Source organism: Echeneis naucrates, chromosome 12 (genome assembly GCF_900963305.1).
Source record: "Echeneis naucrates chromosome 12, fEcheNa1.1, whole genome shotgun sequence".
Lineage (NCBI taxonomy): Eukaryota > Metazoa > Chordata > Actinopteri > Carangiformes > Echeneidae > Echeneis > Echeneis naucrates.
In genome coordinates this window covers 13,969,274-13,995,714 of record NC_042522.1, presented here as the reverse complement: position 1 = coordinate 13,995,714, position 26,441 = coordinate 13,969,274, and the positions used below count along the sequence as shown (strand labels likewise).

The 26,441-nt window shown below is 40.6% G+C and overlaps 2 protein-coding genes across 6 annotated transcripts; one reads left to right on the top strand and one right to left on the bottom strand.

Moving 5' to 3' along the window:
• Positions 1-504: 504 nt before the first annotated feature.
• LOC115052123 (inactive phospholipid phosphatase 7-like) lies at positions 505-6,601 on the bottom strand. Of its 2 annotated transcripts, none has more exons than XM_029516058.1 (2): positions 5,404-5,993; positions 505-2,029 (listed from the first exon to the last, which is right to left on the bottom strand). In XM_029516058.1, the coding sequence occupies exons 1-2, from the start codon at positions 5,900-5,902 to the stop codon at positions 1,641-1,643; spliced, it is 888 nt and encodes a 295-aa protein (XP_029371918.1). In that variant the 5' UTR covers positions 5,903-5,993; the 3' UTR covers positions 505-1,640. The 2 variants fall into 2 exon arrangements, 1 of the variants encoding a protein (XP_029371918.1); XR_003841343.1 differs by lacking the exon at positions 5,404-5,993 and adding an exon at positions 6,316-6,601 and having other exon boundaries at positions 1,897-2,029.
• A 1,087-nt stretch (positions 6,602-7,688) lies between these two features.
• fam78ab (family with sequence similarity 78 member Ab) lies at positions 7,689-18,574 on the top strand. 4 transcript variants are annotated; one of them, XM_029516095.1, is made up of 4 exons: positions 7,689-7,825; positions 7,937-8,118; positions 9,024-9,327; positions 13,631-18,574. In XM_029516095.1, exons 3-4 carry the CDS (start codon positions 9,065-9,067, stop codon positions 14,154-14,156), a joined length of 789 nt encoding a protein of 262 aa, XP_029371955.1. In that variant the 5' UTR covers positions 7,689-7,825; positions 7,937-8,118; positions 9,024-9,064; the 3' UTR covers positions 14,157-18,574. The 4 variants fall into 4 exon arrangements, with proteins under 4 accessions (XP_029371955.1, XP_029371953.1, XP_029371954.1 ...); XM_029516093.1 differs by having other exon boundaries at positions 7,937-8,212; XM_029516094.1 differs by having other exon boundaries at positions 7,937-8,908.
• The last annotated feature ends 7,867 nt before the right edge of the window (positions 18,575-26,441 follow it).

Genomic DNA, 26,441 nt, shown 5'->3' with positions numbered 1-26,441 from the left:
CATCCAATTACTGTGCAGTCATAAAGAAAAAACGGAAACAACTTCAGTTGTTAATAAGTGTTATATCAAGTGGATTCTGCATAGTTAGGATCACTCCTACAGACTAGTTGTCCCTAAGATGTAATGATGCTCACAACTTCTCAGACAGCATTCATGACTCCAATTAAATGCATTTTTGCTATTAATAAATAAAATATTTGATGTTGCTGTTCTTTGCTTTAATTTTCAGATTGACATCTAGACATAATGCTGTTCAATGAATGAATGACCAAACATTCAGACCACCTGTGTTTTTCACCAAACATCTTGATTCTTCTGCTGACCAAGCTGTGCACTATATGATACTTTACAATCTATGTGATGTTTGAGAAAGTCAGAACAATCTGAGTTATTTTTATTTTTCACTCAACTATTCATCTTTAACTCTCTTTTCCTTATTATGCATTCAAATTTTTATGGAAAATGCACAGTCTTCACATTTTAGTAACAGTCCGCCTCATTTTATTCATACAGAAAACAGAAACATGAAATATGGAAGCAACTGCACGAATGTTCACAAAACTCTATTCATACACCAAACCAATGTACTGAAATATTTTACCACAGATGGAAAAAAAGCAAGTTTCATTCAAATGTTCATACAAAAAAAAAATCATAAAATGAAGGCATATCTTAAAAATCTTACTTTAAATAGATACTCTTGCTTTGCACGCTAAATTTGTTTATTTGGGCACAGAATAAGTATCGGACAAACCATTATCATCTGTTAGGCTAAGGTGCAGACTGCAGCAGCCTGCAATGAAAGAGCTGAGGAGACATAAAAAAAAAAGAACTCAAACCATTGGAGCATGATGTAAATGGGACATTGGGGGAAATCATATTTCATCCTGTCTGAAAAATAAAAGATGTGTGAAGTGTGAAATTTGTTTTACACAAAAATAAGTTCATAACATACAGAGTAAAGATCAGATATACATGTCATGCCAATTCGAACACAGCGGAATATCCAAACAACAATCAGCTATTTTAATATTGCATCCAATATTAAGGCCTTACACCAAACTCTATTCACCGTCAGACATAGTTTAAGTATTTCACTTGTTCAATATAAAAGCCAAACACTTATTAAATAAAAAAAGAGAGAAAACAGGAATAGGTAATAGAGTGGAGGTAGAGGGAAATAAGTTAGAAAAAGTAAGACACAGTTTTTACTGAATTAAAAGGTTGAGTTATGAATGAATTGTACCAGCTTTCATACATATGCATGAGAATCAAAACTAATCAAAAACTAATCTTAAAAAATGCACTGTGCACTTACATTTTCATTTAACACCACTTTGCAGTTGTCTTATTTTTGCTTTTATTATGAAGGAGTAGTAGGGATGCGTGTCAGGAGATCTGACTGAAGAAAACAGAATTTGTGAAGCATTATAAAGATCTTGAAAGGTCTTTGGATCTGCCTGTCTTGTGCATTACATGCAAGTCAGCATTTGCATCAAGATATAAATGCTTCTCTGTTCACAGCCAGAAATAAGAACTTCAAACCCTTAGAAAAATAACTAACCTACCCAACTAAATCCTTGACATTGTGGGGTTAGTGTATTAAGCCTTGTGTGCTAGCATAGCCTTGTATTAGGAGCTCAGAAAAAGGGACTCCAGCTGAGTGTGCTTATGGAAATAAGAGTCTGACAGGTGCTTGATGACAGCCACACTGTCTCCATCAAGCTAAAGTGGAACATGCCCAGTGCAAAGCCACACACCATATCAGTTAGGTGATGCTTCCCCAGAAGCACCTGTGACATTCCCACCAGAACGGCCCACAGCACCAACAGGATGCGAAGCGGCACGGCCAGGACCAGGTGGGACAGCAGGAACTTAGAGACCATAGCGGCTCGGCTGGCGTGAGCAGCTGGGAAGGAGTAGAAGTCCATGGCGATGCAGTCCAGAAAGCCTGGCGTCATCTCCCAGGGTCCCCTGCGCTTCACAAGTCTCTGAACTCCGGCCACAGTCATGACATCAAGGATGAGCGCTGTCACAGAAAAAGAGAGTTCGATAACAAAGGCACAGATTTTGTTGACATACTATAATAGCAAGGTGGAAGAAATATTAAGCTGCTTTATTCAGGTTGTGCTATTACAAAATATAAGAATATTCCATTATACTCCTTACTGCTAATAATTCATAGACATACAAAACATGACAATCGGACAATCTTTATTTAATATTTGAAAAGGTTGGAAGCCATTTGTTCGATCCATGAAAATGCATCAAATTTTATAAACTGTGACATACATTAATATGAAGTCTTAATCTGATAGCAGGTGAGTAGAACAGCCAATAATTCCAACAGCAATGTTGTGGAGAAGAAAAGGGAAGTAGGATACAATAAAAACACTCAAGTCAAGCACCTGAAAACTGTACTACATTATAATACATTATCTATGGAAATGTACCACCATTGGACAAACCCTGGTTATACAATTATTTATATATTTTTTAATGAATGGGGTCTTGTCAGCTCTGTGCACATGCTTTATCTTTCCTACTTTTGTCGTTTGGTTTCAGTGCCCATACCAGATATTTACAGATGCCTTTTATAGCACCATAGCAAACCCAAAAATATCCCCACCATCGCCATCTTTAACTTCTGTTCAAGTCTGCCATCTTCACATACACACTCAACCAACTCTTCTAAATGACTGTCAGCTTCTCTGGCATATTAGTTATGCTGCCCTACTTCTCATTCCACTCGCCCACCATTAACTAACTGAGACATTATTTTAAATTCCGTTAAAGCGCCTAAAGGCAGGTTAGTGAGGAGCTGTCATTTTCATGGTCAGTGGGGGGAAAAAGACGAGAGAACCAAGGAGAGGTGGGTGTACTAGTAAAAAGTAAAAAAGTAAAAACATCAAGACGTTGGAGAAGTCCTATGTTGCCCTGCAACTTATAACATATGGTGTGTGCTGGCGTGCCCTTCAGCGGACTAAAGCAGCAGTGACAGTTCAGTTTTTCTTGCTGGATTTGTTTGGCATCATCAGAATATCAAATGTCTAAAGTCATCTAGAGTGTGCGGATGATAGCTGTGAAAAGAATTTTGGGGGGAAGGTTTTGCAGCTGTTTTCAGGACAGTCAGCATAACTGTAGTCATCAGTGGCAACAGTTAGATTTGAATTCTCAAAGACTCTCCATCACTCGGACAACAAAGACAGAGTGCCTGAAATTGATGCTAAACACCGAGCTATCTGTTCCACAAAGCTTAATGAAAAATTAATCAAAGCTGACAGCTGTGTGAGGATGGCCTAATTGTGTCTATTTGTTACTGTAACAATCCATGGTGAGCTCAACAATAAGACCATGAGCTGGAAGTTCAGAGCTCACCAAATTTATTCATTTCATTGAGCCATAGCCGCTCACTGGCTGTGCAAATCTGCAAATATGCATGCATGGTTTATGTACTGTCTTAATAATTCTTAGTTTGCTGCTGCTTTTTTTTGTGGTCTTCCTGTTGTAATTCTGAACCACCACTTCACTGGTTTCAGTACATTTTATCAAAGAACTGTGAAAAGTGAAACAACAGTGACAATTTTTGGATTGCACCCATTTCTCTAATATGTGAGACCCTAATTTTAAATTAAGGACCTTCTTCATGAATAGGTTGACCATGAGGGAAATTTTTGCCTGAATCATCTGTAGCTGTCTACAGCCGTTTTTTTTTTTTTATTATTTTTTTTATATTTCTTCAACAGTTTGAATTGTTGGTTTATTCTAAGTAATTGCAGACTCTTTAAGAAGTGGAGTAATTAGTGAAAACAAAGCAAAGTCACACAGACAGAGAAACTAGAAAACACCACAGTCCGACTACACTGCAGCTGATAAAGATGGGAACATCCTCTGCTCAGTCAAGGTCTGCTTTTGGATCCTCAGACATGTTCAGTTGTCTTATAGATAGTCCCAGTTGTTATGTGGCTACACTGTTTTCAAAGCACTATATGGGAAATATTTTTGCACAGCACAGTTTATATGGTCTCAACAGTGGACTGAAATTACACCAACCCTGACACACCAGACTACAGGAGAACAAATCAGAAATAGTTAACAGTAAGGCCCCAGCCGCTGTTCAGTGTCTGTAGATTTATTGAGGTCTGTCTATTGAGATGCACTTGAGTAGACTAGAAATGATCCCAGACTAACACAGAATGAACAAACATTTGGGGTAGAACATGGTTCAAAACAAAAAACAACTGTGTCCCAAATCCAGAGATTTACTGACTTCCAACCAGAGCTCAAGGCTGCCACAGACAGAGGATTTATATTTGGTCAATAATCTGTGTGGGTCAAGATTGTGCATGTGCACTTCTGTGCACACGCCTTAGACCCCCCCCCACAAAAAAAAAAAAAAATCAGAAAAATTCAATTGCATGTCATCGGCTATTTGCTGCAGAAATATGTTGAAATAAATTGTTCTGCTCTCCTGCTTTACACTGTAATTGCCAACAGCAGAAACCAATCAATGATTCAACACTGGATCAGCAGCAGCAAAGATCTTCTTTATGGGACAAAACCTTATCAAACAAGGGCTGCTAAGCTTAACGTCTCAAGATCGTTGCTTCTGAATAAGCGTTGATCAAAGGAAGCTGGTTTTGCTGCTAAGATCTGTGACACAATGCCAACGATTGTGATGCAATTCCATTAAAAGTGCTGCAACTTTGGCCATTTTTTGTAATTCTGCATCAATAGTTAGTGTGTGGCTGTATTAACTAGAATTGCGTGGCATGCTGTAATAACATATTATGAAAAACCACAAAAAACTAAACAAAAGTCTCTTATGAGATGACGATAATTTAAGGTTTTTTTTGTTGGGCTACTGCACTGGATTGTGTTAAAAAGAAAAAAAATAGCCCCAAATTTGACTGCAACATAAAAAAAAACTTTCTTTAATATTGATTTTATTGAACTAATCTGTTAAAATGTTGAAAATGTGTCTCCTTCCAAAGTATGAATCTGCTTTTGCTGAGGCAGAATCTGAATAGATAGATTATATGATGTATAATAAAGATTTAAAAGGGCCATTTTGAATTTTAATGTGTGTCCATAATTTTGTAGCACATGATGTCTTCAACTTAAAGACTGATCAATAAATAATGTTGAATGGCTGTTATCAGATCATCTTATCTTTTAAATGATGACTTCTAAGGCCTTTATAAAGGGCACATTGGCCTGGCCTGGTGTTGGGCTGGGACACAGCTCGTTAGGAAAATGTGGACTAATATAAATGAGATTGTGGGTGCAGGTCATCCCAGTGATCTGTTTATTTGTGTTAACTTTTCTAGACAGCCATGAGGTGAGTTTTCTGGACGGACTGCATGCTTCGGACAGGCCGGTGAGGTGTGATGTGACATTTACCAAGCAGCAAGTTGACCAGGACCTCTTGTCCAGCCAGAGTATTACTCCGTGTGAGACACACGATCGTGCCAATGATCCACGTGATGCCGTGCCCAGTGAGCGCCAACAGAGTGACCATGGAGCGGCAGCCTCCCCACGGGGACGACGTGTAGGCGCACACCCCCATGCGCTTGGACAGACAGATGTCAATGGCGAGGAGGGAATTCATCGCGATTCCCTTGAATGAAGGGTTCAGCTGCATGCAGTCTTCCTCTGGCATCCTGCCGGGCTCTCTCCTGTCTTTGCTGCCACTGTCGGTAGGTTCTTCGCTCTGCTGGCTGATTTGGTGCTTGTTTTGACTCGGTCGCCGTGCGCTGCCTCGGCTCTCGGAGGGGCCGCCGCCTCCTCCTCCTCCTCCGCCGCCGCGCAGGGGCTGGTGGTTCAAGGACAGGAACTCAGGTCTGCTCAGGACGCTGTTTCTCTCCCGCGCCCTGGATCTCATGTTATAACTCGAGGGCATGTTTGGATAGGGCCAAGTTCGCTTCTGCTGGTGCAATAACCGATTGTCAATCTCCGGATGGCAATTCAAGTGGTGCGAGTTCAGGTCGGCTGTGAAATGTCCGAGGATACCCCCCCCCCCCTCCAGCACCAGTTTTCCGCCTCCTGTGGCCTTAACAGATATATTTAGACCCAGTGGAATGCGCGATGGCCACGCTGTTTAAAACATGCGGACAGGGAGAGCGCGCCGAATGGCATCTGTCTCGGCCAACGCAGGGAAACCCGATCTACAGCAGGCAGATAAAATAACAACATGCGGATCTTTGCACGACTCTGCTGCACAACTAACAGATAGCGCCTCTTTTCAAGACAAGCTCGGAGCAGAATAGGTGCAAGAAATACGCAAGACACGTCGTAGCGCGATCATCGTCTTACCCGGAGAAGGGTCAGTCAGCTAAGAACCGAGGAGCATCACTGCAGCTAAAGCTTCTCTGCAGCCTCCAGCATCACCTCTGATGTCCGTGGCAGCGAGGAGAAGAGGGATCTAGTCATAAACAGAGCGACGCAGGAGCAACAAGAGGAAGTTCAGAGGCAGCCAAGATCACCAACAAAGGGTGAAGGCGAGACAGGAGAGCGTTCGGAGCTTCCGTGCGGATTTGACGTAGTTTACGCACAGTCCCGATTCAGCCTGCGCGCTGCGCTCCGCTGCGGAGCGGAGTTCTCCAAGGTGCTTAAACAGACAGCGGACTCATCATCACAGAGACACAGGCTGGCCTGTCTTACCACTGTGGCACCACACAACAAACACAAAAACACACATCAGTGCATAAATATTATTATAAAGCTCCAGCTGCCAACAAACAACCACGCTGCTCCTGCGTAGGCAGTATTGAGTCTTTACCTCCCTTTTATTTATACCGACCTCAATTAAAAAAGCATTCAAAAATTCCTAATGCACTTTACTGAACAGACCAGAAGAACAAAAACAAGACTGAAAATGAATGCGTGAATACATAAATACTGTTTGAAGAGAATCGATAGCTCCCACAGTCAATAAAGCATACTGCCATAAAATAAAATACTAGTCACCACAGACCCTAATGATTCCTGATTACACTGATCACACCTGTCCTGAAACCTGTCTACACAATAAAACAAATCAAATCAAACTAACCCCATCTGACCATAAAGCTGTAAAAAAAAAACAAAAAAAAAAAAAAAAACACACACACACATACAAAACAATGCAAATTAAACTCGTCGTCATCCATTATTGATAAAATATTAGTATTTAGTTGTGACTTATCGGCACGTTAACACCTGGGATAATGTGCGAGAAGTTGACACCTCTTGGTGTTTGATCACTAGTATAAAGTCCACAATTTACAATGATTTACTATGGCACAAACTGAGAAAGGGAGTAGATCCGACTGTTGAATGATGTCTGGCGTTATTCTGTGTCGGTCAACTAATGAATTCATTGACCAATCATTTCAGCTCTGAAGAGACGATTGTAAAATCACTTAAAAACCGATCACTTTAAAAACTCGTCTGAAATTAGAAATCTTGCTTTAAGGTTTCTGTGGACAAAGCCCGAACCCCTCCTCCAACCCTCTGCAGGTCAAACTCGCAGCAAAGCTTAATTTAATATCACATGGGAACTCCCTAACGAGATAACTGCTGTCTCTCAGCACAAACGCGACGCGCCTACATTTCCCAGAAGCCCCTGCAGGCCCAGGGCGGAAGTGTCGTCTCCGAGATACTTAAAGAGCTGCTCCCCAGGCAGCTGAAACAGACTAATGCATTAGCGGGGTGAACCTGCCGCGGCAGCGATGGGACGAGCTCGGAGAAATGACAGCTTGTGCCGGAATTTAGACTGAAACTGCATCCGAGCCCGGACGGCACAAGGACCGGGACCGCCGGCTGCCGGCTCCGCTCCAACTATGTGACTATGCGCTGGCACTTCCCAACAAAGAGGCGTTATGTGTTTTTATTTGTATTTATTTATTTTAGATTTTTTGATTTTTTTTTTTTTTTTTTTTCGGAAATTCCATAGAATGGATCGGGTGAAATGGGCGCTAAAGTTGACCCGGCGGTGTCCTCTGGAGATCTCAGAGCTGGTGGAAAAGCTACCTCTGCCTGCGGGACGCTGAGACCGTTTGGAGCGACAGACTCGGGGAGAAATAACGGGAGCCGGCGTGAAGGAGATAAAGGATTTACCTCTCTGACCTAGGAACTGTGAGACCCCCCCCCCCCTCCTCCTGCATTCACCTCTGTCTCTGAATCCCTCCAGTATTTGGCTCTGGACACTTTCTACTGAACTGTTTTATAGGTAGACTTCCTTTTTTTTTGTGCATGTCGTTTTTGTTGTTTAAAAATAAACCACAATTCATGCAGCTGCACATGAACCTTTAATCCACACACATGAAATTCGTCGTTATATCGTTAAATTACACATTTTTGTTGTTGTTATTGAGGCTGCTGCGGATTAAATGGACTCCAAGCATCTCTCAATGTGAGCTGCCAGTTGTCGTTTATAAATGTCCGGCTTAACATTTTTCAAGTAAGATTGTGACCAGCTGGAAGCGCGAAACGATAGATCCGGGGATTACCCTCTCGCTAAATAGTTAAACGAGTCACACAAAAGACAACTTGACCCGAAATTGTAACACTAGTAGTTTCTGTTAATTATTTCGCTCGTAATTAACCCGAGGCTTTTACGCGCACCTTCCCAGTGGATGCATGATGCCTGGGGCTCGGATCTTTTTGTAATGGTGCACATGTGGGAGGCACTGCATGAAAACATCAATGCACGGATAAGCAAAGTTATCACACCTGCACTTGTGTGGTGAAGTTGCGTTTACGCACCAGAAAGCATGCGCTCTACAAATATGAAGACTCTCTGAGCCCTTCCTCTTCTTCTTCTTCTTCTTTTTCTCCTTCTCGTCTTGAAGTAGTTTTGGATCAAAGATGCATGGCTTTTTTTTTTTATGAGACAGTCTTCTGTGCATAAACACTTTTATTTCTGGTAAAACCTTTTTTGCTTTTTGCCTTTTTTCGGGGTGGGGTGGGGGAAACGTAGTGAGGATCCCACTGAGGTGATTTTTCTTTTGCTGTTTCCATGCGTCTGTCTTCCCCCCCAGAACTCTGGACGTTGCTGCAGATTGTGTTGCTGTTTAATGCAATGGGCTGTATCCACAGTATCAGGTGTAAGCCCAAGAGTTTCCGAGACAGTATCATCGTCCTGGAGGTGAACACTTGCATCGATTCCAACCCAACCAGCATCGACGAGTCAAACAGCATGGTGCTGCGCTACCGGACACCACATTTCCGAGCTCATGCTCAGATCCTGGTGCCGCCTGTGGCCGGCCAGGAGACATGGACCATCGGCTGGATCCAAGCGTGCAATCACATGGAGTTCTACAATACTTATGGAAACAAAGGGATGTGAGTATCACAGGTTCTTCTGTTTGCTACCAGCAGAGGTTGGTTAGATAAATAGTTTATTTTCCCAAGGGAAATTTGTTTTCACAGTCTGACATGGAGTCCAACACAAACAGATACACAAAACACACACAGACAAGTACAAGGCCACACAACGTACAATATCATACATTTACATAAAGGATGGATACACGATAATGTTACATTATCAGTGTTAGGTTGATGAGAATGTGTGGAGCACATTTGGTTTAGACTCCTCAGGTTTCATGTTTTGAGTTTCTTACTGGAGTCATTCACATGATGTTCATTATTCTTAGTTGGCCTGCCATTACCAATTATTATCAGCATCTAATGATAGCCACTTACAATGCAATTGCAATTAATCGATTAGTATTGGTCTGGAAAATGCCATAAAAATGATGCATTATCTTGGCTGGCAGGTTTACTCTCTCACATGGCAAAGTGAAAGCAGCAAGTCTGAATGAATAAATCAGTAGTCAAGTTGCTGCTCATTAAATCAGTGTTGATTCAACCAATAGTTGCATGATTAAGAATATGATATTTCATTTAAAAGGGTCATGGAGAATATATGTCCCCAATTTTAAGTATATCAGACACTTACGAGACAAAACTCATCAGTTCCCCATCAGCAAGTGAGAACCTTTATTTTATTTCTGTATGATGTGCAAAGCGAAATGGAAGTGGAAATATTATAGAGTTGTGAAACTGGTGCAACTGGGTTGCCCAACATCACTATGTGCTGTGTATTCAGAATTGTACACATGAACATCTGTTGTGTGAAAGATATGGCCTACAGAATGAAGATAAATCGACTTGACTGTAAGTGCACTTTAATTCAATCAAAAGCTCAGCTGTCTGCAGCATGTGGGCCCGTGGGCTGCAAGCCTGCTGGCTACAAAGCACTTCAAAACCTGACAGATATGAGAGCTGGACATTGTGATGGAAAATAATTGCTATGACCTTTCAGACCCCTCCACTAGACAACACAGTTATTTTGCTCCAGTTGTTATTAAAAAACAAAGACCAACAAGTGCAGCTTTAAAATTGGCTCACAACACTGAGCTAACAGGTCTCTTTCACTTTGTTGCGTTTCTTCCTGTCAGCGTACGAGCCTCTGTTGGTACAAATGTAATACATGTGGTGTATCTAATATAGTGCTGCAGACAAACAGCAAGCTGACATGCACCTAGAATATGCTTTATCTGTGTGCACAGCAGCAGAGGATGTGTGCGAGCTGCACGTCTAAGATTAGAGACCCAGTCCCCTCCCCTACATTCCCACCCCATTACGACCCAACATGTGTGTGTCAGACTGAGGGAGCTGGTGAGGAAGTGAAAGAATCCCCAATTACTCTCCAGCCCAGTCCAGGCTGATCGATGTCTTTTGTAAAATGCTTTTGGGTTGACGGTCAGTGATTGCCTCTTTCTTCCAAGCTACTCTGTGGTATTGGCAATATTCACTCGTTTAGCTTTCTGAACTTGAAACGTTATGGCCTTCTCTCTTTTTAGTTAATGGTGACTGTCACCACTCCACATAGAGAAGCTGAAAAAAAAAAAAAACAACCCCATCCTATCCTCAACATAAAGTTAAAAAAAATATATAATTCAAAACAGCCTCATTTTGAAGCCTAAACCATCCCCCTAATGTTCTGCACCTGATTGTGCTCACAGTACAACAGCAAACAAATTGCAATTATATTTTTTCCTTCTAATTTTATTGTGAAAGATTTAAGGCTGGAATGGACAATTATTGTAATTGTCTATTAGTTTGCTGATAATTTTTTAAAGCATTAATTACTCTTGAAAATGTTTTATAATTGTGACGCCTGGAGTTATTGTCTGTTGGTTGACTAATCAATTTTCTGACTCATTATTTCAACAGACACTTTTAAAGATCACTTGAGCTACTAACAATCAGGTTAAAAAGATAACACAAACCCATCACTTTAAAAAAGTAAAAGCTGAAATTAGAAATGCTGCTTCAAAGTTTGGGTCAAATTAGGTTAAATACCACACATAATAATGCATACAGAAAGAGGAAGCGTGATCTCAAGCTGTAACTAACCAACATGGATGTAACAGATACAGTTTATATATAGAACTACACTGTATATAGGGCTACAAGAATGCTCCCAGCCAGCTTTGCAGCACTGTTTAGGCACTCCCCTCTTAGTGCAGTGTTTACATGATGTTGTCTGTCACTCACACACTCCAAAGTGTGTTTCATACGTGATCGTATTCCATTCCTTAAGTCTTTAAATGTTCAGTGTCGGTAAAGGCGGATAGTGACAGAACTTCACAGGCCCATTAGGGGAATTTATTGTTGATGCTCATTTTTTAAGTCACTCTTACGATGGAAGAGACGAGGCTGCTCTCGCTGCTGATACTCTAATGCTAAGTAGCTTCTTTGATGGTAATAAAACTTAAGTGTGCCATCATCAGACTGAGCAGATGACGACGGTAATGTGGATGATTTCTCGGCTTTAGATGATGTGCTCTGAATTCTGGGCACATTTATTGTCTCTTCCTCCCTGCTTCTCTCTTTTCGAGCAGCTTCACTGTGGTATGGTTTTGTAGGTTTGGATTGTATGTGTGTATTTTTAAACAACCATGCACACATGCTGATACACATGTTGGCATAAAAATGGAAAAGTGCTGAAAATAAAAACTTGATGGGGCAGTGTGCTAATGTACTCAGCACACAGAAGCACAAAGTGACTGGTGTTGAGAATAAAGTTTACTGTCACTGGTACATTGATTGGCATCAAATGTTTTGAGTCTTTCTTATTTTATATGAACAGAATTTTGTTACTCTTAAACACTTGGTCAAGCATACAAATGAAAGTTGCAACAAAGCTGCAGAAACAGGAAACAGGCTGTTTCCATATTGCTCTGTAAGACACTTCATTTCTCAATGAAGCTCTTTGCAAACTTCAAATTTCCCCCTTGTGCAGTAAAATAGGCTGCAAATGAAGTTTCAGCATTTTATGCCACGTTTTTGAATTGACACACAAATTTGTCTGTTGCAAACAGGAAGTGAAATACATCTCTGAAATGCTTCTGCAGTTATGATCAAAGTTCCTCAGTAGGGTGATGTGTGATGTGTGCATGTGTGCAGTCTGCTCTGGTTCATGTACCTTTTCTGAGCGCCCCTGCTATTTACATTCGGGCTACGTTCTGGCTTTTGATGTACGTTGGTTTTCACTGAAGACTCAGTCAGTTTCACAGTAATTCAAATAAAGAACCAGGTCTCAGATTTCCTGTCAACCAGGAACTCAAACGTACATTTAGCTGTTGTTAACATTGTCTACAGTTAAAATAGTGAAATTATTTTCTCACATTGTTTTTTTTTTTTTTTCCCCCCCTTGTATTGGAGTTATCTGAGTTTATGTCACTGACAGAATTGTTTGCTGCAAATTGGTTTGGAGGCATCAGGAAAGACGATTAAAGGATTTTTCATGTACATATATATATATATATACACACATCTACACACTCACATTCACTCACTCTCTCTCTCTCACACACACACACACACACACACACACACACACACACCAGCTGATGTCATGCCTGACATGCTAATCTCACCCCCTGGGTGAATGCATAAATCTCAATATGAGGCCAGGCCAAGCAGACAGTGAGTCATGTGGCTGGGATCACAGCGTTATCTCTTCTGTTCTGCTGGTCTTTTGCTTCAGGGAAGGAAAGGTAATCTTTTTCCTGGTGCAAGTAGAAAAATCAATAGGTGGACAGACTGGGGTCCAGATCACTTAAGCCGTTCAGCATTGCCCACTGTGTGTGTCACGATATTTCACTGTTGCATTGTATTTTTCCTCTGCAGTTTAAAAATTGCTGGAGAGAGCTGACGGAGCAGACAGCCAGAGATATCAAGAGGAAGATTACTGATCATTTATACAGAAAAAGTTAGACAGGCGAGCTGTTCACACAATCAATTCTTTAGTATGGGTTATTGTAAAGCTACATTTTTAGGATAGTTCCAGTTTATTACTTTGGTATTGTTTTTGTAAAAGGCATGTAAATCTCCGAAAAGAAGTCAAACAGGTTAAGAAACATAAACGGTATACAAATATAATGAAATAAGTATATCACCATCAGACTGATCTGTAGTAAGAAGTACGAGTACAATGTTAACATAACCCACAGAGACGACGATGATGATAACCAAAACTGTTGCCAAAAGATCCAAGAACTGATAACGCCCAATTGTCAATTGACTGCTTAATAGCCATAAACTGTATTTATGGTCGCTTTTCAACTTCCAGGTCGAGTTGGGAGCTCCCTGACCTACGTGATGGCAAGATCCAGGCGATCAGCGACTCAGACGGTGTCAACTACCCGTGGTACGGCAACACCACAGAGACCTGCACTGTTGTAGGCCCTACCAAGAAGGACAGCAAGTTCACCGTTAGCATGAACGACAATTTCTACCCGAGCGTGACCTGGGGGGTGCCGGTCAGTGACAGTAATGTGCCTCAGCTTAGCAGCATCCGCCGCGACCAGAGCTTTACAACCTGGCTGGTGGCCATCAACCAGGCCACCTCAGAGACACTTGTCTTGCAGACAATTCGCTGGAGAATGCGGCTTCACATCAAAGTAGACCCAGAAAAGCCTCTGGGCAACAGGGCCGTTCTAAACGAGCCCGTGGCCCAGGAACAGCCCCAGGTCCTGGGCAAGAACGAACCCATCCCCCCCAACGCCATGGTCAAGCCCAATGCCAATGATGCCCAGGTGCTGATGTGGCGGCCAAAGAGCGGTGACCCCGTAGTGGTCATCCCACCCAAATACTGAACTGTTTCACTGACCAGACTGGCCTTGGATACTTAAACAGTAAAAATCTCTTATTTGTTCTCCTCGTTCTCTTTTGTTCTAGCTCATCACCAGCTCTCACTGCTTCAGCCTTCCTTTAGGGAAGATTTTATTTTGTTTTTGCCTCCCAGCTCTTTTTTCTTTCATTTTAAAACTATTTTCAGAGAAAACCAGAGACAAATGAAACCAGCTCAGATAGAAGACCAGCTGTTTCTATGAGGACAGGGGCTAGTTGAACATACTTTTAAAACCGGAGTGAACAAACTGCAACCATTCTACCTTCAAACTGGGTCAGGTCTCACTGTGCTAAATGAAGTCGTTGCAAAAATAATAAACATGGGTATTTGTTGTTTGTTATATTTTATAAGTTGGCTCTTTGGGTCGAGTGTTACGAGGTTTGTGAGTGTGGGTGGAATCGCATTACCATGTTTGCATACATGCTACTACATGGATTGGCACAAATGTTGTGTACATGTTTAATTGTGTTTTTATTTATGGGTTTGGAGAGAGTGCATTTAATTTTGTTTGTTGTTTTGCTTTTGCTTGCCATGTGAAGCACATGGCAAACTGCATTGGGTGACATACTAGAGTTTAGGTTTTTTTTGTTGTTGTTTTTTTACATGTAAGACATTCAATCCATGCTGCCTTAAGTTTACATCGCTTTCCACTGAAAAGTTTTTTGCCTTAAACAAAGTGCAATGCAATATTTTGCTCATTTTTCCCATCTCTTCCAAACTTTTGGTGCTGGCATGTGTGGGTTTAGGACAGAAGTGACACCAGAACTGGGTCTACAAATGTTGGCTATGCTAATGTTCTCTTGCATTTACCTGACAAATGTATTGTCTTACAAGTACAACCAGCATTATGTGTAAACACCATTATACAACCAGGCAGACTAGTTGTGTATCAAGTGCATTATGCAACAGAGGACATGCTCTGTGCAAATGGACCCACAGACAACAGCAGTTCAGCAAACCCTTGTCAATAGCACTCAACGCACAAAGCTCTATGTGAGCTCACCAATGTGAGCAAAAGGTACTCAAAGAAAAGTCAGCCTCACTTCATTCACTTTAGTCCATCTAGCAACGTTCAGCGTCAGAAAACATTTCTCTCATCGCGCCACCTCAGGGCCCCATTTCCACTTCCTCCCATTCTCTCTTTTTTGAATTTACTCTGACTTGCATTTTTCTTGCCACAGTGAGCAAGGATTTGCATTGCTCATCTTAATCAGCGAACACTTCAAATTAATATGCAGCCACAGACAGGGGAATTAACTTTTAATAACCAGAGCATCGGAGCGGTAGGATATCTACCGTGCTTTGTCATCCACTTGTCTGACAATCATACACAAAGCGTTTCTTATTGTTGCCTTTCACATGCATCGCATTCCTTTTTAAAGAATATTTCATATCTATTTTTGTCACTTAATCGTTTCATCTACACTAATATTCCTCCTTACAGGGCTTCTTTCCACTTCCCTGCCTTCCGATCTTCTTTCTCTCACTTTTTTATCTGTTGTAGAGTCTGACAAGCAGAGCAGGAAGTATGCAAGTTTGATCCCAGCTGCTTGGTTGGCATATAGATGACCCAGTTCCCTGCTTTGCCTGTTGTTCTTGAAGCAGAAATATTGGGCTTGCCCCTTTTTTCTCCCGCTAGCAAATGAGACACACACACACACACACACACACACACACACACACACACACACACACACACACACACACACACACACACACACACACACACACACACACACACACACACACACACACACACACACACACACACACACACACACACACACAAACAGCTCTAGTCAGCTAAATACCAACATTGAAACAAATAATGCTCATTTAAATGTTAATCTGTGAGCAGGGCATCAGCTGCAAAAACAACCCCCCCCCCCCATCTGCCAATGAGCTCTGTCACAGTTTGTACGGTTTTTTACACCCAGGTTTTCAGAGCTTTGTAGCTTTAAGATGCTACAAACATTTTTGTAAGTTCGCTGTGCTCACCAAGTCCCTGTATTTTGCCTCCAACTAAAAAAAAAAAAAAAAAATTGCATGCAAGTCTGATCTGCTCATGTATTTCACAGTTCCAGGCTGGCTGCTGTTTGATTGCATTAGCATCTCCTTACTACCAACTGAAAAAAACATTCACCCTTCACACTCTGTCCAGATCACGTTTCTTTGTGTCTTTCAGGATATTATAGTGTGGCTGATATTTCTTCAAACTGTTTCTTATTTGCTTTTTTTTGCAGAGTGTTGGATGGATTGGCATCTTTCTGAAATCTCTCCTCAGATGACACAATTGTAATTTGAAAGGGTTGAATATTTATTTAACCACAAGTGAAATGGTTTCCAGTTGAAATCTAATAGTGTGCTAGCTCACTTGACTGACAATCGAGTTTTGGAAATTAGCTGGCTAAAGGCTATGCTGATATAATTAATTCTAAGCTCGGGTACATCAGGCACTGCCGCTCGACTCGATTCATGCGTAACGATGATAGCCTCTGCTCTGGGCTGGGTCCCAGGGAATCGTGGCGATAGGAGCAGTGGAAGAAAAGTAAGAGGCTAGTTGTGGGACTGCCGTCATAATTAGATCTGCTGTGACACACTTACATGCCCTAGATGGACTGAACTGTGCTGAGCCGTGCTGTGCAATGCAAAAGGGCTGACTGGAGTCAGGGGTGACGTTTAACTGAGGTCAAATGTCAAAGGTCTCGGGGGCAGCATATCTGTGTGAGAGGCGCCATCAAATTCCTAAACTCAGCTGTAGACATTAGAGTGGCTGTGAGGGAATGAATACGAAGGTGACAACAAACGGAACCTATTTAGAAAACTGAGGCTCATGTTAAGAACTCAGTGACCTTTTGTCTAACCTATTATGGGCAAATTATTGTGGCACGGACCATTTCATAGTGTCTCTCAATGACTAGATACTGTGGGCAATATTTGAGCTGAACTGCATGTAATGTATTTAAACCCTGACACGCAGAGCCCCACACCTTCAGAAGGTGTGTGTGTGCGTGTATGATGTCATGCTGCTCTGTGTGTTGAATCCCTTTGGAAGGATTTAGAGAGGATAAGTTTCACTGATACAGTTATGCTGTTGTTGAGTCAGGAGTCTCTCTCTCTCTCTCTCTCTCTCTCTCTCTCACACACACACATACTCAAGTACAGTGCTGGAAAGGTTATGCCCTTGTCATAAACCAGACACACACACACACACACACACAAACACCCTGAGGGGAAAGGAGCTGGCCTGCCATGGTATCTGATTGTCACAGCAGTGTCACATTGGCAGTGTGAACTCATTTATCAGTCCTGCACGTGGACTGTCTGAACACATGCACATGCTAAAAAGCCATATGCAGACACACATTTCTACTAATAGACAGGAGGCGACGAACGTCTCTCTTTTGTTGACAAACAACAACGGCGCCAAGAAACTGAAATCCTGAGGTCATTGAATAGGTGGCTGTTAATGCTTATTGGTATTTGATGTTCGGAAAAGGGCACCGACAGCTTCTGCACGTGTCAGAATCTGTTAATTTTGTGTTAATGATGTATATGTTATATTTACAGTGCAGAAAGAATACTTTATGTGCTTCCTTATTTAAGCCAAGGAGAAACAAAACCACACATTTATCACCACTGTATGGAGCAGAAAAAGTGCCAAAATTGGACAAAGCCAAAACTATGCAGTACAATATTGGAGGTGTCTCATGAGTTCAATAATCTCTTGGAGCTTGGTAACAGGCTTGTATTCAGTTTTTTAGCATATTTCAATTTCCAGGGAAACATCAGAATAGTAAAATCAGCCATGTGGGACTTTTATTTCTAATAGTGCTTTCTGCTTGTAAAGCCGTGCCAAGTGATGGAAGGCCTCCTCTCCTAAACCCACACCTTTACTTTTCTTCTGAGGGCTGCTACCTTTGTTTCAGCTCTTGATGTGATTTAACCCCCATGGGAGACATCCCTTTATTTATTCCAACAACTTCAGTCATGCCCATCTGCCTTCATTTCCTGGCTTATACTGTTGGTCCTATCTAACGAAAAAGAAAAATTAATGTTCTCACTGTTCACCTTCTTTCTCTAAGTGATATAACATAAGACAGTGTTTCAAATACAACCCCAAATGTACTACATAAGATGCTATGAGCAATTGTGTATGTTTCTCATCTTGTTTGGTTTGTGTTCTGGAAATACAGCACTGAAATAGTTGAAGCGGTATATGTTCTGGTGTTCAGCTTTGACTTTCATAACAATACTTGAAAATGGGTCAGTTCTGTCAGATATTTAAAACTGTGAAAATGCACAATATTGGGGAAAGTACCCATGAAAAATATATACAACAATTTTCTTTTTCATTACCAAATAAAATTTACAAATGCTGTCCGTCATCATTCCTTTTCTTTTTAGCTATAATGTGGAGATTAAAGGGTTAAGTTATGTGTTCTCAGTTAGTGTTACCAGGCTATTTATATGATCTTGTATTATATATAGTATATATTTGCTCATAAATACAACACTTTTATGAATATCCTATAATGGTCTGGGTTGTGGGCTATCACTGCTGCAACCAACAAAAAGCTCCCATTGCTGCCGGGTAGTCAGACATCACATTTCCTTCCTTAATGCGTCTGCTAGTTGTGTCTGTATACTTCAGGTTGGCTTTCTCCCCAGAGATGCTGAGCTCTGGGTCCATTGAAATTGCACACATCAAATGACCATGTACTCCCTGAGTCAGGACAAAGAAATGCAGTCTGACATGCTGAAATGAAAAAGCTTGAAAGCTTTCACGCTTTTGATGCAACCTGAGGCCACACATGATGTCCTGTATGTGACAGTCAAGAGAGTTCCATCTGCCTCTTCTTGTTGATGGCAGTGTGCGAAAGAGTGAAAGAACTAGATTGTATTAAGAGATGGGATATAAAAACAGGCAAAGAGCCAAATAGAAAACTGAGAAGATTGTTAAAATGCAGTCAGGTTACAAATAAATTAAAATGGGAGCTGATACACGTTTGGCATTCTGGAGAGGATTTATGGCATGAGGACACTGACTTGATTTAACTACCGATGATTGTAATGTGTAGTAAGGAGATTTTGTGGGATTTATTGACAATTGTAATAATAAATCGCCAGCCTCATCAGTTTGTTTTATATGTTCTGAAGTAGATTTCTTTTTTTTTTTAATGCATGACCCCGATCTGCCAAATTTTAATGCATTGTTTAATCAAAGGAGGTATAAAAGGTTTAAATATTGAGAATCATAGCTACATCACATCAGCTTGGGCACAACTGAGTTGTAACTACCTCTCAGTGGCTCAGGAAACTCTTCCCTTCCCACTAGCACACAGTCGCGTGTTTAAAGGAATCAAAATGTATGCATCTGAATCAGGTAATTGAAATGCAAGAGGGGTACACACGTATGCTGAGCAGCAATAATGGCACGTTCTTTTTTTCTGCTCCTTCTGCACTGTACCTCCAGTCCAACTCTGTGCTGAGCTCTCAAAGGAGTGAGAAGTGCATCAGTGAGTTCCTTCACTTTCTGTTCATCACTCGGTCTATAATAATATTACCACATTAAGAATGTAGGCAAGTCTTTAAAATTTATCTCCAGTCTACAGCACAAGCAGGAATATTTTCCTTTCTCAGTAGAAGCTCAGAGAGTTGGTGAAGATTTAGAGGAAGACGCTAGTTCTCACATTTAAGGGGAAGCAAGAGATTAAGCCACTGGTGACTCCAATGTGAGCTGTGAAAACGGCTAACAGTGAAGGGGAGGGAAGAGGGAACGTGGTTTACTGTCTCAATGGCTGTCCTGCAGTGTCCCTATGTCTACTTGTTGGATTCAGCTCCAGAACTGCGGTCTCTTCTGTCTTTGCTATCCTTGTCACATTCCTGAGCTGCACATTCATGGCTATATTTACATGGGTCAGAGAGTAGAAGTATGTTACAATGTCTCCCTGCATACATCCACCTGTCCCTATTTGTAAGGTTAATAATCAGTGCACCACTACATATTTGGCACAAGACGTGACTATTAATACACGCTGCAACAAGTCGTCCAATCAAAACAGCTTATTTTGCCTCAACTGATTGATTTACAGGTGACCTTGCAAACTGGAGCAGGACTTTCTAATATCATTGGTATTGAAAATTACAGCGCTACCTTAACATTTCCCACTTAAGGTGGAATTTGAAGGGAAAATGGATTGATAAGAGATAAATAGACTGATTTAAGGTAATCTGCTCTGGACTGGGGTATAGATATCACCTTAGTCTCTCTTCTGGGAATCTGAGGGCTTTGTCATCCTGTGAGCTGTTTATATTGTGTAGTTTTAAAAATACATGGGACTGATGCTACAGAAGTGATCAAAGGCTGATGTTCTGCATATTTCCTTCAGACGTGCTGGAGTTTTGACATTTATTTTGGTTGTCAACATCTAGAGAAAAATATAATGAATAAAAAGGAGTATGAAAAATGCTTGTAATTCAAAGATTCAACCCACAATTTAAATTCGTATGCAAAAATGCAGAGAGTGTTTATGAATATCCTCAGGTCAGTCCAGAATCCAAAGATATTTGCGTGGCTGTATTAATATTAGGAAACTGTTGAAGTCAGTCAGTGAAAAATGGGGAATACATACATACTCAATATAAAGTACATTTTCTGAAGATGACTATTATCATGCAGTGTGCTTAAAGTTGAAGTATCAATATTCTGTGATGGCACTGTGTTATTATTTGTCTGTTATGAAATAATCAGAGAGTGATGAAGCCATGTGCCTGTTGGCTTCTCAGTCAACACTAACAGGGGAAATTAATGGAGGAAACACCTCTGAAAGATTTGATTGTACAGTTGTTGAGATCCCTACTGGTCCTATTACGCTCGGACGCTCTGCATGGTTCACTAGCTTCAATTTAAGGTTTTCAATGCCCTTTCTATAGCACATATAATGCAATTTAACACATATAATATAATTCAATACCAGTTTTAGGTGTACAATGGAAAACCAAGAGAAAATAAATTGCTTTGAATTCCTATTATTTTCAAGTCTACAACATTTATTTCTATTGGTATGATAAATGAATATAACCTTGGTGTTAAAAACTGGCAGATAATAAACGACAATCAATAAATAAAATGGAGTTATGTACCAAATTGACTCTTGCTGATAATGAGACGGTGAGTTTACTTTAGCTGACAGTAGTGTCTATAATTTATCAGCCTACAAACTTATCCCAAAAAACAAATAATATTACAGATAAAATATTTAATTAGCTGCAGACTTCTTTAGCTGTAGACTATATTAGAAAAGTAGATAAATCATTTTTACACCTTGGCTCGGCGGACATTTTGCAATCCCTACAGTTATATAAGAGATTGATGTAACAAAGTTGACAGCGGACTGTTAGACTGACTTTTGAAAATAACTGCTCTCTGTTCAGTGTAATGTATTTTTCCATTTAAATTAATGACAGCCATTAAACATTGCACATCCCACAAGCTGGGACATGCATACTTATGGACAGCCTCTCCATCTGTGTAATGCCAGCCTGTACCTGGATCCCACACCTCCCACACTCTGCCTGAAGCTTTCTCAAGAAACCCCAAAATCAAAAGCAGCTAATGAAGGAGAAGCATTTCGAGCCTTGACACTTTATTTAATTCTGAAATACTTTGAGAAATGAAACTGAACACCTCATCTGACCTTTGATGCTTCATGATTAACTACTGGGAATCTGAAAGCCTACACACATTATTCTCTTCACACTTGTACACACCACACTGATGCGGTCGTGTGGTTGTCTGACAGTTGGTGACAACAGTAATGGCAACGTGTGAAAAAACAACTGATTTTTAAGATTGGTTGAACCCCCTTGGTGAGCATGCCTTGTCATTTCACACTATTGTCTTGTCATCTGGTCACTACTAAGTTGTAACCAGTTGCTTTATGGGTGGTTAATTCAGCCACTTATGACTTGACCTTTGTTACTGATAAACAATTTAAATAAAGGAATAATCAGATCCCCCAAACATTATCTGCATGTATTGATAGTACATTTTCATTTGCTATATTAATATAAAATATAAAAATAAGAGTAAGTCAGAATTCAAGGCTCCTGGTATATTCTGCCATCACAATATCTGACTTACATGTTTAGATAGCTTAGAGAGGCAAACAGCCTGTGGTTCTTACTTGATGACACGTTGATTTTGAATGACCAGACAGGCATCGGTGATACATATATAAGATAGATAAAAGCATGCAGATATTGACATTGACCTCTACAAGCCTGTTCGACATAAAGTAACACTGAATTTCTTGATATCACGCTGCTTAAGCAGATGATGATAACAGGCTACAGGTTCTTGAGTTGACAGTGTTGTCATAACAGACCAGAGAGCTGTAAGAAAAACATGACCGTGGCTAAAGCGCTTCTACAGTTTGTAGTAAATCATGCGCAATGTCTCAAAACAGGCCATAGCTTTTTATTGTCAATTAAGAATCAACAAGTGGATGGCCAATGCAACAAATCTGCTGACAGCAGATCCAAATTCAAGATGCATTCTTCGTAGAAAATGGGGAAAAGTACCAGAATCAGCAAATGAGAGAAGGTCAAAGACTCAGGAAGTCAAAGTGAAACACGCTCAAAGGGATACTGATGACATAATGAGCTAACTATGTCCTCTGTTGCGAAACAGACTCAACAAATTACATAAAAATCCTGGCAATCAAATCAGGCTTCCAGAGGCTGGATTAGCCGACAACATAAATACTCCGGGGAACAGTTTTGACAAAGCAGATGAAGCCTGGGTGACTAAAGAGTCAGCTCAAACTGGATTCCAGTGATGCAGAAGCAGAAAATGTTTACCTGAATGGGAAATTCAAAGGTGATCATGACAAGTGTGAGCTCTTTCTTTAAAAAGAAAAAGATGGGGCCAAGCTAGCAGCAAAGGCAATCTTGTGTGATGTATGCAGTATGTATATCATTTACCTATGGTTGGATCAATGGTAACAACGGCAGGTACTTCATACCCTCTCATACATTTTACTGTCCATATTCACAGATGTTTACATCTGAGAATATCTGATCACATTAGGCACTTTTCACAGGAGGATTAGAAAAAGCTTAGTTTGGCCCTGCTTTCTTCAAAAACCTCAGCAACTCAGTGATTCTCAAAGTCCTCCCCTTTGACATCTGTGATAATGCCTGAAATCCAGAATCAAGTTTATTAGATAACACTAAGCCCATTCTCAGTAATCCATTCACATGCAAAGTATTGAAATTGCTGCTGTGCCCACCTGTTTGTACTGCGTCACATGCAACAGAAAAGGGAGAACCAGCCCAATGCTTGAAAGACTTAAGGGAGTTTGACGCAAATTAAAACTTTCAGTGCAAAGCCGCTTTGAAGTATCATGATAAAGGAAGTACATAATCCCTGTGAGTGAGTTAGGAAGAGTAGAAGAGGAGGCAGAAAAGGGAAAAGTTGAGATGGCCTCACTGGTATAGTGGTATATTATTCATCAGCCATGATGTTCATGTCACCACGGCTAAAATGCTCACAGCTAGCATTTAAGTACCAATATGAGTCTGCTAACTGGCCGTGAATTTCCACTGAATAACCTAAAGTTATTAGTGAGGTTGCTACTTAAACACAGCCAACATTAGCACAACCAGCAGTTTACTTATCGTGACTTCAGCCATCACTGAGATTATCGACATCAAGCGACAGGGGCCTGACCAAAAAAAAAAAAAAAAGGCTCATGTGCTTTTCACTGCTGGAAAGGCCTCTTGGCAAGATGATGCTGAACTAGTTTACCAGCCTAGTAGGAAAACAGCTGCAGATGCCAACTTTGTCTTCGTAGTGACAGCAAAACACAGAAATCACTCCTTTAACGGCAGAAGTCACAGAAGTGTGTGACAGCTGTGAAAGGACAGAATTTAGCCAGAAGAGAAAATGTCGAATACTTGAATACTAATAAAACAATGTAAATAAAAAGGCAGAAGGTATTGATGTGTATTATCTTACTGAGAACTGTACTTGACATCAAAATGTTCAATTATGGCTAAATTATCATGTTTCTGAAAACATTCTCATATGAATGTATGTTATTACATTCATGTTTTTGTGGATAAACATGAGTTCAATGATAAATAAGCATCCCAAATTCAAAATTCAAAGTTCGTACTGAAAATCTATGAAGTCTCCTTTTGAGTCAGCTTAATTGGGTGCTGCAGTTTCCTTCCACCATCCAAAAACATCATGTTTGGGCTAATTGGTGACACTAAATTGCCTCTAAGTGTGAGTGGTTGTTTGTCTCTGTCAATTTGTACCAGGGTGCACCCCGCCCTCGCCCAGTGTGAGCCGGGACTGGCTCTAGCACCGCCCGTGATCCGGAAAAGGGAAAGCAATAGAAGATGATTGAATATTTATGATTTTTCCTTTGTAGGAATAAAAAAAATGTTGTTCAAGCTTTCAACCTACTCACAACAGAGACCCACTTCCTTTAGGTGTTACTCCACACCGAGGCCTTGGAAGAAGTGATCACTACTAAACCACCACAGAGCTCAGAGAGAAGAGAAATAGGGAGTGTGGTCTCTCTCTGTTAACGGATTATTGGATTTGGATTATCTGCCCAGACAAAATTACCCATTAGTCAAAATTGAAACATACTCTTTCAGAGGAGCTGGTGTCCACTTTTGGATCAGCCTCATCTCACTAAATGCAGGAACAGCAGACTGCACATTGAAATGTCTCAAAGCCCAAAAGATGCACTCACTGGGGAGTCCAGTGCCACATGTGGGGATGATGAATGTGTCAGCAAAGCACTAGCAGGAGGTGTTCAGGAGTTGCTAATCATCACTGACTGTGGCAAGTGGGGTGGGGCAGGGGGTTGTTTGGACTATGCTATTTTTATATCATGAAAGCAGCTGCCATCCTCCATAGTCTTCCACAGTCTAGGATTTTCTTGTCTTTCCAGCAATCTATATTTATATATATATATATATATATATATATATATATATATATATATATAAATATATATATATATATATATATATATATATATATATATATATATAATATATATATATATATATATATATATATATATACATACATACATACACACACACGTATATCTACACACATACACACACAAACAACCCTCTTTTAATGCCTTTAATGCTTTTAGAGGCCAGTTGTGGAGTTGGTTCTGAAAATCTCCCTAAATTCATCTGTTTCAACTGGAAGCATTACAGACTCTGGGCTCTGTGACTGTGTGTTCAGCTGGAAATCTTTAACTGAGCCATCCCATTTATCTGGTGCATGCTGCCATTGTCTCTCATCCATGGTTACTAAATGTATTCTTGTTACCACTAGAGTGACCTTTCCAAAAAAACAACTGACTACAAAAAAAAAAAAGTCGACAGTGGATTTACAGTCAATGATTTCTCATACTTCAACCAGAAAGCCAGTGGCTCCAGTCCACTGATTATATCCATTTCAGAGTGCTGAGGAATGTGGATTGGACTATTTCAGCAGGTGTCTCCAACAGGTCACATTATGACCCAGACATTCCCCTGCCACTTCAGAGCGAGGACGGCCTCTGCCATCAGTTTCGGAAAGAGACTGAAGATAAGGGTGAACAGAGTGACAGTGACATGCTCCACGGCCATAAGCCGGGAATGTAATTCTGATGATGGTGGCCGCATGCCACAGCACCAAAGCTGTGTTCCAAACCATAGATCCCCATCTACATTCTCCCAGAGCCCAACTTAGATCTGCATGCGAGTCAATGAATTAAAGATGGAGGAATGAGCCGCATATCAAGAGGGATTTAGCATCAATTAGCAAACCATCTAAACATAGCCGGGGGCGAGCTGCCACACTATTCCTATAACTCTTTGAGTGAAACAGTTTAGTTTCATATGGCTAACTCCAAATGTTATTCCCCTTCGTATTAAGTAAACACTAGGCTCTCGAATGATGTGAAGTGCTAACACAATGCATTTTGATATGCTTTACTAACCCATTTAATAAAGCAGTACAAAAAAAAAAAAATAATAATAATAATATGTTTCTGCTTTGCAAGATAAGTTGATAGTTCTCAAAGGATGACAATTAAGGGCTTTGGAAAAGGGCTGTGACGTTTTAGTTACTATTGCTTAAATTTAATCTCAAGAATATAAAGATAATACATTAGCCAGGAAGTCACATTATGAGAAAATGTTTCCCCTTTGTTCCCAGTTT